At 41.7% G+C, this 15,236-nt stretch overlaps 1 protein-coding gene across 1 annotated transcript in view; it reads left to right on the top strand.

Annotated features, from left to right (window-relative positions):
* The first annotated feature begins 743 nt into the window (after window positions 1-743).
* The window catches only part of foxk1 (forkhead box K1), a 60,206-nt gene continuing 45,713 nt past the window's right edge, over window positions 744-15,236 (top strand). Inside the window, exons 1-2 of the mRNA XM_042484573.2 lie at window positions 744-1,592; window positions 14,594-14,809. Of these exons, the coding sequence (XP_042340507.1) occupies window positions 1,147-1,592; window positions 14,594-14,809 (662 nt within the window). The 5' untranslated portion in view covers window positions 744-1,146. The remainder of the gene's footprint in view (window positions 1,593-14,593; window positions 14,810-15,236) is intronic.

The following is a 15,236-nucleotide window of genomic DNA, read 5'->3' as shown; positions in this document are numbered from 1 at the left end:
CTTTGTTTGTTGCATTGAATACCTACTTTTGCTGTGAATATAAAAAACATATAGTTAGGGCCTACTAATTGTGGAGGGAGGGCAATGCATTCCCCCTGTTACTCAGGGAAGCTCAAGGAAAAATATTTGTAGCTTTAAAGAGAAAGAAAATTTAAAAAAAATCTCACACCCCAGCCACCACCCTCCTTTGATAAATAATGAACACTCCCCAATCAATGTGGTATGCTGGATCCCATTCTTGAAACTGACAGCTGAGGTGCTGAACACATATTTAGTTTGACTGTCCAGAAATGGCTTTTAGTTATTAAAATGCATTTATAAATATTTACTAAACAGAAACATTTTAGCAAGGAGAAGAAATTTAAATGTGACTTTATTAAATGAGGAGGATATACATGGGTTTTGCATATGTTCTGTATTTTTTTTTAACTAAACAGTTAACAGTTTTGAAAACAGTAAATTCAGTGGTCAATTTTAAAAATTTACAAATGATAATAATGACACAAGTAGGCACAAACCAGACCAAAAAAAATCTGATTTTTTAAGTGGTATATGAGGGAAATTTCTTTAAAATATTTATTTTATGAATGTAACACTTAGCTAAAATAATTAGCTAATTAAATATATACTATTCATCCTTGGAGAAATTTGAATTTTTTTGAATAATAGTTAGATCACAAATCAGAGTGAAATGTTCTTACCAAAATCTCTTTGGAGGTACATAGTAGTACAATGTACACATTGAAAAAAAAAGTGTTTTCAGGTGTCTATGATATTGTTACAGAGGGTGTATTCGTCATTCATATCAGTAATGTGTCTATAAATAACAGAATTTACTGGATAGTATCTGTCTATGATTTTAAAAGGCAGCTCTTTAATTTAGTTTAGCAGCACATATTTGTAATATGCAAGTGTTGAGTCCTTTTGATTATCTTTGGAGCAGTTTCCGAGGAGGCCCTGAACGCAGCAGCAGTCCCGTTCCTGCAGAGACTCCGCTCCAGTTCTTGCACCGACTAGGACTCCATGTTGTTCCGACAGCCACAGAGCGAACAAGTGCTCTGGCCGAAAACTCTCACGTTGCAACTCTGTGTGTGCGAGAAGTAAAGTGTGTGTGTGCGTGTAAGTGTGTTGACCCTCTGATAGAAGATGGCAGACTACCGGGACGACACCGGAGCTAGAGCCCTGCTTGCTCTACAGTCAGCACCATGCAGTCCCGTGCGCGTCGCGGTGACCTCGCATGCCTATCACCAGCCCTCGCTCGCCCTGCTGGGTCCCCCGATGATGGAAGCCCGCTCCGACGCCGGGATTTTCCCCGTGCGCCTCGCTTGTCCTCCTCCGCAGGCCCTGGCCAGACTCGAGGGCCGGGACTTTGAGTTTGTGATGCGCCAGAGGACGGTCACTATCGGCCGGAACTCATCTCACGGCTCCGTGGACATCAACATGGGTCACTCGAGCTTCATTTCACGGCGACACCTGCAGATCACCTACGACGAGGCCAGCGGGTTCTCCCTCCGGTGCTTGGGCAAGAATGGCGTGTTCGTTGACGGGGTGTTTCAGCGGAGAGGGGCGCCGCCGCTGCCGTTACCCAGAGAGTGAGTGAAGTCAGTTAGCATAGCCGCTACCGACCGATTAATTATGGCAACACAGTGGTAGCTGTTGCAGGGCTAACCAAACTTTTCAATGTATGTAATGATGTACTGACGGAGCCCGTGCTATGTTATATTTCGTATCCCCTTTAAAGTATGTCTCCCCTCATCCTGGACACCAAGCTGGTTGAATCAAAGTTTAAAACAACATGCATAAAAATGTTACGCGAACGCATAACTAATAAACTTGAATAATTTTGCTGGATATACTAGCTTTTTAAATTATAACTCAAGCTACTGTCAAACGGGAGAGACATAACCTGACGAGGATACGAAGTTTGGCATAACACCCTTCACCGGAGCGGTTTGATTTGGTCTGATCGGGAATAGCTTCAGATAAACACACTGTAACCTTGATTTGGACAGTGAAGCTGTAACATATTAAGACAGTTCGTCTTTACTTGAGCTGTGAAAATGTTTTAATTTGTCTGGAGGCTTAAGCGACCCCCTTCAGTGTAGTTTTACCTCACTTTATTAAGTGAATTAAACTCGCTAGTTTTAGCCGTTAGCAAATTTAGCTTCATTTGGCCTAGCGACAAGCCATAGCGCAAACTAGTCAGCACATGTATAAAAGGTTCCTATGACATTTTGTACATGACATGTTTTAGTAGAACTTTATTTGTTAAACATCAGAACTTTAAACAATTTTACCACATCACTGTATTTTGGGTGCTGTTGAAAGTCGTGTATCGACAGTTTTAGAGCACTTATGTCAGCGATAATGTTAGCTAGTTGTGACACTGCTAGCCAACGTGTCGCCCTCACGTTAACATTAATGTAAACAAACGTACCCGACAGCTCAGTTCATGCGACTGTGAGCAGAGGTGTGTTTGTTTTGTATTGCAACTTGAAGTGTTGTTTGTTTTTTATTAAGAGGAACCGTCTTGTGTTTGAATGCGTTTTTTTAATCTCTGCTGTTATTGCATCATCGTCAAGGCCAAATATGTGCTAACACTGGTTCGTTTGATACGGTGCCAATTCAAAAAACTGAAAGCTTTGACTTTGTGTGTGTGTGTGTGTGTGTGTGTGTCAATCACAGGGTGGATCGGGAGGAGGGGGTGGGGTGGGGTGGTGGTGGGGGGGGGGTTGTGTCCGTGTCCTCCGTGATTGGCTGTCAAGACTGTTTGGGGGTGTGTCGGGCATTGAACAGGAAGTGCAGGCTAAAATGACATCCTCATTGCAGGAGCACATGGAGTAAACACAAGACTCACAAACCAAGGCCATGTCCAACACAGCCATGTTCAGCCATGTGTTATTCTGGCTCTGTGGCCTGTCTCAGGATTACAAAGCTAGCTGGAAAACTATACTGAGCTAGATATGGTGTCTCTACTAGTGTAGAAGAGGACTCTTAATTAGACATTTTAGTTATCCTGGTGCATTTGCAGTGCTTGTAGATTGTATTATTTCAGAGCTTTGCATCAAATATAATTAATTGGGTGATTTGATACTATGTAGCGGAAAGATGGCTTAATATCTCAACAGATTGTTGACATTTTAAGTACAGCACAACATAAAACAGCTGATTGTATTCACCCCCCTCAAGTCACACTTGAATAGAGGTACAGATACTGTTTTTTCAGGGCTGGTACTGATACCAATTATTAGTACTAATAGAGATTGATTACCGATCTTTGGGATCAGTATGCATTTACAATAAAAAATGAAAATATTTCTGTCGAAATGTAGAATTTGGAATATAATAAACTTCAACACAAAACTTTGTTTAAATGCCCTTTACAAATGTTTTATCAAAACTGAAATGTTCACAAGTTCCCTGCAACTTTTTATTTATAAAATTCAGTGAAATTTCATATTTAAAATATGAATAAATAAAAATATCTCCCTGAGTATTTAAGAAGTAAAATTTCCTCCAACACTTTCTATGCATGTATTGCCGACTGCCCTTCCTGGTGTTGGTTGAGTGTAATATGCACTTTTTTTAAATTAATTAATTTTATTGGAAATTTTAAAAATAAAACACACATGCAGATGATCAGCAAAATGCCCAAAATTGCCCCCAAATGTTGGCCAGGCCGATAATCGGTCAACACTTAGTACCTTTGGCTAAAATTGCAGCTTTGAATCTGTGTGGTTTAGTCAGGTTGTTCCCAAGGGATGGGTCACGGTCCAAAAGTGGGTCGTAGTTCCATTTGGAATGGACCACAAGTGAACATGTCAAGTTTGTAAAAAACACACTTTATTTTGAAGTACTGTGAATTGTTGACACAGAACTTTTATTTAGAAGTGCCATTGCTGTTAACTTTTGCCATACATTTTCTTTTTTTGTTTTCTATGCCAACATATTTGTTTACATTTTATGGAATAAAATTGAATATGTGGTAATTTATCAAATGTGTGCGACTTTAACTAATGGTTTTAATTAATGAGAAATTTGGACCCTGTAGTTGCACCACCACTGGTTTAGTCCGTGTCAAAATCTTATCTGCAGATTGCCAATTATTAACCAGTTTTCTTTACTGAACATCTCAAGCTGTGTGAGGTTTACTGGCACCCAGAGAGAGCAGCAGTTTTCTTGTCCTGCCTCATATTTCAGGTTAGGCTGAAGTGTATTGTTTTTAAAGGAGCCCTACATGATATTCACAGTAATGATATTGTACGGCTATGTAATAATGACTATATAAAAGATATAGTTGAATAATAACGTCCTGAGCAGAGCATGACGTCATGCTATCCATGGATGTGTTTTAAACTGAGCTTCTCTGTTCTTTGCTGTGGTAAATGGTCTCGCTGGCATGCATGTTAGTGCATGTGAATGTGATATTGCACCCCATTCTCGGAGCGCAGAGCGTACTGTGCACAGACAAAGCAACAAAATGCCAGCCGCTGTGAAAATGAAAATAGTTTATTGCACTGGGTCTAAAAGTTTGCTTGCACGCACCTCTGCAGCAGCTTCCCCCCCTCATCAATTGATCTGATCTGATCAGCTCTGATTCCACTTATAAGTAATCTACCCTGTAACTCAAATTCCACTGCTGCTGAGGAAAAAAACTCAGAGTTCTGCGTGCGCTTCTTATTCCATCCGAGATAACACAGTTAGCCCTGTCTGCACTGTTGCCTTTGTTAGCACTGATTATGCTGTGAGCACCGTTATGGCGCTTTTCCACTACATGTTACCAGCTCTACTCTACTCGCCTTTGGTATCGGGTACTTTTCTGGGGGTCATTTTCCATTAGAAGATAGTACCGGCTCAGTGTAGCTGATCGTCATAGCGATGCTGTGGGCCACTCCCACTTCGGGGAAGCCCCATTTTACGGTGCATACCACTACTACATGTAACATTCATAAAGTGTGCGGCAGCGCGTGGTCAATAACATGGTTACTGCAAAAAAGATTCTACTAATACCTGCCGGTTACATTTCCTCTCTCTCTCTGTACCTTCTGTCAGATGACAAGGAGTTCAGGTGACTAAGTAAATGTAGGAAGTTGAGCGCAACACCGCTTCACGCAAAGATGGCCACAGCAAGAATAAACACGGAAGTTAAATAGTGGAGACAGATGCTCGGAAATGGGATGTAATGAGCGAATAAACACCCAACATTGACATATTACGTTTGTTTTTTATTATTTCAGGAACCTGTATGTGCAGAAAATATATATTCTGTAACACAAAAGTGAACCATTTTGTAGAGCTCCCCCTGAACGTCTCAGGGGTTTCGACGAGCTCCCCTTGGCTCCCCCCGTACTTTGAACTATGCACACACAAAGACTAGCACTCGCTGGATACGCTTGTCGGCCAGCGAAGTGAGGAATGTTTGCACCTTCTCGAGCGACCATGGTGTGATCTTTCTGGTTGATAAAAATGATATCAAGCTGCGGCTGCTACAGTAGCTGTTTGTGCTGTTCAGGGTACTCCGTGCATGCCGCACATTGATGATGCAGTGACGTTTCTCTCTGACCATTCTGTGGTCTGCAGTGTGTCCGCGACACTTTCTAGTACCTCTTAGTACCCGGTTGGCTATTTTTGGAACCGCAGGAGAGCAGGTACTAAAAAGGTGGTACCAGGTACTTTTTCCTAATGGAAAACCAAAAAAAGTAGAACAGAGTAGAGCTGGCGCCATGTAGTGAAAAACACGTCATTAGCTGCTATCAGCCGCCTCAGACCCTTATATGTTGAGAGCCATGTGCAGACCACCTCTGAATCATAGATGCGCCCTGAATATTACATAAAGCTTTTTAAGTTATACAGGTATAGGGTTGTTTTAATGTTTAGGGTCATTGTCTTGCCATAAAATACTTATCTCAAGTTGTAATTCTACTGCAGTCTGCAGCAGATTTTCTTCATAACTCTGTTATTGAATTTTGTTGCATTTTGTCAACCTTCTCAAGCCTTCAGTTGCCTGCAGGGGTGAAGGACACATACAATATAGAGTCTGGTGTGATGTGTTTCAGGGGCAGTATTTAGTATGATTGCAAAGAAGCTTATCTGTGTTCCCTTTAAGCTATTGAACCTTCTTCCACTTTGTCTCAGAGTCTCTCACATGCTCTTTAGCACTAACACTATTCAGATTGTCATGTGAGTTTTTTGAACAGTGACTTTCTCTTTGCGCACAGCTGGGAGTGGTGAAGGAAATAAGCAAAAGTTGTTGTATGTGCAGTCTCTTCCATCTCAGCTGTGGAGCCCTAAAGCCCCTCAGAGTTGCCACATGTCTATATCCTCTGTTACCAGTGCTCCTCTTGTATGGACAGTCAGTTGTTGAGGATGACCTGCTTTAGGCAGAGACAGCTGTGAGCAGACTGCATATGGGTCCAATATTGGACTGACAGCTGCAATTTTTCAAAAGACAAATTATAGAGAAACGACAGAACACGTAGACTGGTTCAACTGTCTGAAACGGCTTACAACACATTTGTGGTCCTGTGTGGATATATCTTTCTTCCATTTGTTCATCTCCACAGGAGCTAGAGCTCAGCACCCCTAGAATTAGCAAGGATTCAGTTTCTTGCTCAAAGATACAATCATCATTTTCTGGCAGATAGGGTGGTTGCAGTCACAAAGACTAAACTATAGTGAATATACAACCTTGCTGCCTGAACCTGCAAGGAAGCATTAGTCAATAAAGTTCCACTGTAATACCTTTACTGAATCCTTTACACACATAATTATTTTCAGGAGCTTTGTTTTAGGCTTGAACTAACTTAAGTTTTGAGTGATCCTTGCTTTTATTGAGACAGTTGTCCAGACCTGCAAAAAGAAGAGGAAATAAATGCTATTGGGTGTTGTGTTAAGCCAGCCTAGTTTCTTGTCCTAGAAGGGTGTTGGCTTAAGATATTGTTTATGTCAGAAACAAACCCCTATATTTAAGGAAAGAGTGTCATTACTTTGTGATATGATTTATTATTTCTAAATAACGGATGAGCCTTTAGTCACTTGTGGCAAATTTGTTACCTGCTATGTGTAACTTGAAAGTAGAGCTGGGCGACATGGAAAAAAACAGATACCACAATATTTTTAACCAAATACCTTGGTATCGATATTGCAGCTAGAGCCCGACTGGTACATATTGGTCAGCTGATTTTATCAGCCAATATTGGCCCATCACAGATGTATTGGTATCCGCTTATATATGTTGTTCAATATGCACAATATGAACCGTTGATTTTTAACACAACATACTGCAGCAAAAAGTTTACTGTTTCAGTACACTGATCTAATTTTTCTTTTGCAAAGTTTATATTCAAACTATAAAATATCCTGCCTCATTTACATTATCTTTGTCAAAGGTATTTCATAACCACAATTGAGGGATAATTGCATTGCATAATTCATAATAAATAGTATCAGCTGATATTTCTATTTTTCTTTTTTTAACCCCCCAATGTCAGGATCAGCGTCAGCCCAAAAAATCCAGTTTTGGTTGGGCTTTAATTGCTACAATTTTTCAATTGCTGCTTTACACAATGAAATTTCTCAAATCACTTGTAATGTAGATATAATGACTAACTACACTACGACTTAATGTAAAACACTTATGATACTATGATATCCAAAATCTGAGACTATATCCAGTCTCATATCACAGTGTTATAGTATTGATATACTGCCCAGCTGTTACGACTGGCTCAAATGCTGCAACATAGGAGACACACATAGCACTTTCTTTCTTTTTATTGCCCAATTATTTAATTTTATAAATATATATATATATATATATATATAGCTTTTCTCTTTGTTTCTCTATTCTCCTTTTGTCCTTTTACTATTTGCACTATGGGCATAGAGAGTAGCACAACCTTAGTTTCTGTAAATCTAACAAACATGCCAGAATTGACAATAAAGATGACTTTCACTTTGACTTTGAAACTGGGTTGGATGCAAAAAGAATACATTTATTTACAAAAGGTCAAATAAAAATGATACCTAACACAACAAAAAAGGTGTCTTGGTTGCAGGGAGTCGGAGAGAGAAATGAGCAGGGCATGCAGCCAGTGATATAGGCTCGCCCATAGCCCACAGCTGCTCTCAATCAGTACAATCAGGCACTGATCACTAGTGATCTCAATGGTGCTGTACTTACTCCGTGTTGCAGAGAACTTCTTAGAGAATAGCAGACTGGGTGGTCAATGCCAAAAGAATCCTCTTACAGCAGTACAGCACCAGCTCTGGTAGCACTCGCATCAACCTCAAACTTGAATGGCACATTGAAGTTGGGAACCAGCAGCACTGGAGAGCTACAAAGAAGACCTTTCTCAGTCTCAAAAGCATGTTCACATTTCCCATCGCAGACCAAGCTCTTACTGGAACTGAGGAGGTCCGTCAAAGGGGACGCAACAAAGGCAAAGTTACGGCAAAACGCTTGATAGTAGCCAGCTAGGCCGAGAAATCAACAAAGCACTCTCTTAGTTGTGGGAACAGGGAACAAAGAAATGGCTGCTACCTTGGTGTCTACAGGCCGCACTTGACCCTGACTTTGCAGAGGTAGATGATGGTAGCCTTGGCAAAGTCACACTTTGCAAGGTTCAAGGTGAACTCTTGCAAACATTGGAATACAGAGGACAGGGTTTCAATGAGAGATTTCCAATCAGTGGAATAGACCATTGCATTATGAAGATATGCTTCGCAGTTCTTCATTCCAGACAGCACCTTCCGCATCAGGGGTTGAAAGGTGGCTGGAGCATAACACATCCCAAATGCCATGACTGTGTACTGCATGAAACTGTCTGGAGTTACAAAGACGGAGATCTCAGATGCTCAGGCGCTCAAGGGCCCTTGCCAGTAACCCTTAAGCAAGTCTAGCTTTGTGACATAGCAGGCAGCTCCAACCCTGTCTATGCAGTCTTCAACACGAGGAAGAGGGAAGGAGTCTGATTTGGTAAAGCCGTTCACTTGCCTAGAGTCAGTACAGAGGCGTGGTGTTCCATCAGACTTTGGCACTAACAAGCATGGAGAGCTCCAGGAGATGGAACTAGGGACAGCAAGACCATGCTTTTGCAAATACTCAACCTCTTTCTGCATTTGTGCTCTTTTTGTTGGATTCATACAGTAAGCATGCTGCTAACCAGGATGACAGTCACCAACATCAGTGTTATGCTGCAACACTCTGGTTATAGTAGGGACATCTGAGAAAAGTGCACAATGATTTTCAATCAACCCCATAACATCACTTTTATGGGACCCCGACAGATGAGACAGATAAGCCTCCAGATCACTTAGCACTTCGGAATTTTGCAGTCATGCACACAGAACTGGGGCATCTTGAATCACCAAGTCATCCTCCTGAGGAGAGTAGGGAGTCAACACTGAGGCCAGTGCAACAGGCAGCTTTAGCAGAGGTGGAGTTTACCGAGTCACCAGACCTGGCAACATATGGCTTCAGCATATTCACATAACACACGGGTTTTACGTCTTTTATCAGGAGTGCGAATGACATAATCTGTCTCACTCTCTCTCAACCACATAGAGACCTGCAAACCTAGCTTGCAGTACAGAACCAGGGACAGGAAGAAAAAACAGCACAGCGTCCTCAGGTTGAAAACCTCTTTGGACCGCATGCTTATCATAGTGAGCTTTCATTTTACATTGGGAGATTGCGAGTGCCTCATTTGCCATCTCACAAGGACAGTGAAGACGTGCTCTAAAGGAGCTGGCATAGTCCAGCACATTTTGGGCAGTAGAATAAGCTCCAATCATCTGCTCACACAACAATTTCAATGGGCCTTGAACCGTGTGACCAAACACCAGCTCTGCAGGACTGAAATCAATGACTCTTGAACAGTTTCTCTGATGGCAAAAAGCAGGAGGGGTATGCCCTCATCCCATTCCTTGCCTGTGTTAAGACAAAAAGTACACAACATAGTCTTAAGTATCTCAATGCCCCCTGGCTTTCTGGATAGTGGGCACTGGAGGTGTAATGCTTCACAGACACACACATACACATTCAACACCTGGGCAAACATTTTGGACATAAAATTGTTACCTTGGTCTGTTTGAATGACTTTTGGCAAACCAAATCTTCACCAATTCCTTCACTACCACTTTGTCTTTGAGAGAGCGTAATGGCATGCCCTCAGGATAACGAGTTGCAGCACACATCAAAGTAATGAGATACCGATGACCAGATTTTGACTTGGGCAACGGGCCAACACAGTCAAGAGTCTCTCAAACAGCTGACTTATCTCAGGTATAGGATGGAGCGGAGCTAGAGGGAGCACTTGGTTTGGTTTTCCAACCAGCTGACAAACATGACAAGAGCGGCGATTCTTAGACACAACACCTTTCAGGCCAGTCCAGAAGAACTGCTTCAATATGCGATGATTGGTTTTAATTATCCCTAGGTGACCAGACAAAACGCTGTCATGTGCTAAACTCAGTATCTGTGCACAATAACCAGAAGGGACAAAAAATTGTTTTTTTTTACAATGTTTTAAGATAGGCAACTCAGGCGACACTGAAGCTATCAACCCAACAGGTTTATTAGCATTCTGCGTTTAACTGAGAGCATGGCAATCAGAAATTAGGTGACCAGGCTTTTTGCAAAAGAAACAAACTCTTTCGGAGTATCCGTGACCAGAGTTGGCAGACTTGTTAGCGACAACATAGATAGAACCATTGTTGCTGGTGTTAGAACAAGGAGTGCGATTGGAAGCAGAGCTCTTGGTCTCATGAGATTTTTCACTAAAAACCACTTTATAAGCCAAGACATATTCATCAGCAAGCACAGCTGCCTCCACCACTGTAGACACTCTCTGCTCACTTAAGTAAGTGGAAATCACCTGAGGGACACAATTTCTGAACCCCCCCAAAAGAATCAACTGTTGGAGGTGCTCTTTGGTCTCAACTTTTTTAGACACACACCATTGGTTAAACATGATTTCTTTCTCCCTGGAAAATTCCACAAAAGTCTGTTTTTCACTCTTGCGGCAAACTCTGAAACGCTGCCTGTAGGCCTCTGGGACCAACTCATAGGCATGCGTAGGCCACTTTAACAACCTTATAATCAGAGCTTTGGTGTAGCATCAGTGAGGAATAAACCTTCCGAGCTTTACCCATCAGTACGCACTGTAAAAACAATGTCCAAAATCTTTAGGCCATGCCAAAGTGGTGGCTACACGCTCAGAATGTGAAAAGTATATCTCCTCATCCTTCTCGGAGAAAGGAGCAACCAAATTTATGTTCTTATTAACATAAAAACGAGGAGGGAAGACGGGGTGTATGAGAAGTAGCAGCATAGGGAATAACGGAGTCAGATTCAGATGCTGACCTTAACTCCAAGTCCTTAATTTTCTCCTCATGCATCAACCACAACCTCTCCATCTCCAGTTTCCTCACCTCCTCTCTGTCCTTTGCCTCAATCTCAAGTTGTTTTATTTTGAACTACAGTTCCAGTTCTCTCGAGTTCTCTGAGAGTGCAACTTCACCTCTTCAGACTGGCTGGACTCTTTGGGCAGCAGTCCCTACTCAAGGAGCACAGAGGCTATCTTGTTTCTCAGTGCCACCTTCTTCAGAGAGGCTGGAGCAATTTCAATGTGGAAATGCTCCTCTATGAACATGAGCTGCACTTTAGTGCAACAAAAAAGCTGCTCTGTGACAGGAGCTTAACTAAACCCCTGCAAATCAAACTTTATAGTCAATGTCCCAGGATGACTTGATGTAGATCAAAGACTTTACAGCAAACAGCTGCAACAAAGTCCTACCAGGCATGACACAAAATAAGCTCTCTCTGGGGAACTTATGAACGAAGTTGCAGCAAACAGCGCAACACAAATTACCACCACCACACAGCAGGTGCTACAAGCATAGCGCTGTCCATAAGCTACAAATTCAGCACACCACAAGATATCACTGCCACAAAGAACCAAAGTGTTAGCAAACAACTGCACAATTAACACCACCATAGGCCCACACAGAGCCAAAAGTAAGCAATCAAAGCTCACAAAAAACACAAGGCTGATAACAATAGCAGTAACTTCATGACTATTTCAGGCCACACAGTACAGAAATAGCCTCAGAAATACTGTCACACCCACTGGAAACAGTGCAACCAAAGCACTAACCACTACCAGTTCTACCCCACTGGGAAGAAAGTAGCACACACAAATGCAGTCCCAGCAAAAAGCATGTGACCACACAAGCAAAAGGCTCACACAGACAAAACGACTGCATGAGCACCAACACAACTACAGTCTAGCAAAAATCTCTGTGCATAACAAAAGAAAATCGCCCTAACTCCCACAACCCAAATAGAATGCGTTGTGTGAAAGCAGGTCAGCTAGTGCCACCACATGCTACCACTAGGTTAAACACTGACAGGTTTAACTAACTTAACCTAGAAGTCACCTGGTACCCTCCTACCTTAAAACTGCAGAGCCACCAAAGAAAACCTCACCTAGTCTTTGTCAGCTTCCCTGGGCACGCCATTGGGCCACCCCAGGGTTCATTGCACAAAAACAGAAAAGTGGCGAAGGTCACTCCAACACCCGCAGGCTTACTTGACCAGGCGAGCTCTAAAAAGGACCTGCCTTATGTGGCAACACCAGCATGAACCCACTAACAAACCAACAAAACATAAACAACGGTCTAGGTGCAAAAACATGTACACTCACCACTAGGGGTGTAAATCACTGATTTCAGCACGATTTGATATTACATTGATACTTTGAACAACGATACGATATTTCCCGATATTACAAAGTCTACCACAGTATGATTTCGATTCAGTTCGATTTAGGGGCCTGCAATTGATAAGGGCTGATATATGCTTATTTTACATAGTTGGTTACAGGAGAAGCTGCCACCCCATTCTTTGCTTTTGCCAAAAAAATTAAAAATATAAACAACATATACAAATTTGGAAATAATTAAAACTGGCTTATTCTGTCTGGCAGGTACGTCGTGTTTCCTCAGAATGGCAATTGTTTACATATGACATGTGCTGTCTGTTGACCCCAAGTAAACAGCGTTATCCTCATCATCTTTCTCTTGGATGCTCGTCATGACATCATCATCTGCCGGAAGCTGTGTGACGGTGACGCAGAATTTCAAAATAAGGGTGCGCCTGTGAAAGGTTGATATTGACAGACGTTTACACTTTGCATCAATGTTACGTGATTGTTGCTCATTTAATAGATATATCAAAGCAGATGGATGGATGGTTACACCCCTACTCACCACAGCAACAAAGGTTTGGACAAGACCCCATTATGTTAGGACTAGCTCAAATCCTGCAACATAGAAGGAGACACACACAGGGTTGGATGCAAAAAGAAAACATTTACAAAAGGTCAAATAAAAATGATTCCAAACACAACAACAACAAAAAGGGTCTTGGTTGCAGGGAGTCAGAGAGAGAAATGAGCAGGGCATGTAGCCACTGATATGGCCTCTGGCCTCAGCCCACAACTCCTCTTAATCAGTACAATCAGGCACTGATCAGTAGTGATCTGCACCTGAACCAAAGACGCGCACGCGCACGCGCACGCGCACGCACACACACACACACACACACACACACACACACACACACACACACACACACACACACACACACAGGTGAAGCATGTCAGGACAAATAAAAATACAAAACAAAGTGGCATGTAACACCAGCCTTACTTCAAACATATAACACTGACATTTTTCAAGTTCATTTGTGATGTTTGAAACAGCAGCTGTAGCATGACATTGTAAATTAAAATGTTTATAAACACTGTAAGACAAGCAAAAGTAAACGAAACAAAAATTTAAATTTTAACACATATATTTCTGTGTCAAATTCAAATTCAAATTCAAATTTGTCCCCAGGGGGCAATTCAAGGCACACAGAGCAGCATGACAAGTAATAAGGTCAAGATGAAAGTAAGAAGGAGAGAAAAAATAGAAATCAAAATAAAGATAATTTAAATATTTGTGTATATACAGTATATAGGTGAATAAAGTATAATAATAATATAATAATAATAAGGTGCATGTAAAGGAGGTAATTGTGCTTAAAAACAATTTCACAGCTTGAAAGTCCGTGTGGCGTGTGTGTGTGTGCATGTGGTGTGTATGTTTGTCTGTGCGTGTGTGTGTATTGTAAGATGTGTGTGTGTGTATGTTTGTATGTGTGTGTATGTTTGTGTGTATGTTGTGTGTATGTATGTTGTGTGGCGTGTGTGACTGTTATAGACAAAAATACAATAAGAATAAAATATGTCTGTATGTACAATTTTACAGTAATAAAGGAACATAGAGTTCACAGGTAAGGTGCGACTGAGAGGAGGTAGACAGGAACAGTTTTTTTTTTTTTTCAGATGAGCAAACTCGCATCTACTGTGGAAGATCATGTGATATGATTAAAAGCTCCAGAACAGCCACTACAGAGTAATGTTATCATGCTTAGCTGTTGAGTTTTGTTTAGCAAAGAATGAACTAATCAGACTTTGTCTCTGTTTCTCTTTTCTTCTGTCCTGTGGCCTCAACCAACTCTCCCTCCTGCCGTCCTGCTTTTCAGGTGTGTGTTTCGTTTTCCCAGTACGGTTATCAAGATCCAGTTCATGTCACTCATGGAGCCTGAGGAGCACAGAGAGAGGGAGCAGCCCTCGCTTCCCGCTCGCCCGCTTCTGCCCCACATTTCTCCCCTCAAAATCAGCATTCCCACAATGCAGCAGCATGAAGAGCACATCAGAACATTTGGCTCTCCGCTGCCCTCGCCCACAGGCACAATCAGGTAAGGAGACGTAATTACACACAAACAGACAGGGTCCTTAATATACCACATCTATGTGCAAAAATAAGCACTATTGTCAAAACATTTAAATTTTTATGGAAACTATTTAGCCTCAGCCAACAAATAAATCAAAAAAATATTCACGGTTGCAAAGTTTCATAACTGATGGTTGTTGGTATGGATTCTGTAAATTTTGACTGTGAGTTAAAATGAATAGGTTTCTCTGCCACGTACTAAAGGTACCTTTCTGTGAATTTTCCACCGAAGTGGTGGAAGGCCTGATGATTTTACCTGCCACTGCCAACAGTTGACCTGCTTTTGGCAAGTGGCGGGTGCGTAGTTGAGACCCTGCCAATAGGTATAGCCTACAATAATTAATTCAAATGCAGCATGTATACTTTGTAAATGCAAAGCAGATTTTTCAGAT

The sequence above is a fragment of the Plectropomus leopardus genome, chromosome 3 (genome assembly GCF_026936395.1).
Source record: "Plectropomus leopardus strain MGB_pleo_1.0 chromosome 3, ASM2693639v1, whole genome shotgun sequence".
NCBI classification, from domain to species: Eukaryota; Metazoa; Chordata; class Actinopteri; order Perciformes; family Serranidae; genus Plectropomus; species Plectropomus leopardus.
The sequence above is the reverse complement of the archived record's forward strand: the minus strand, read 5'-3'. Positions and strand labels throughout refer to the sequence as shown.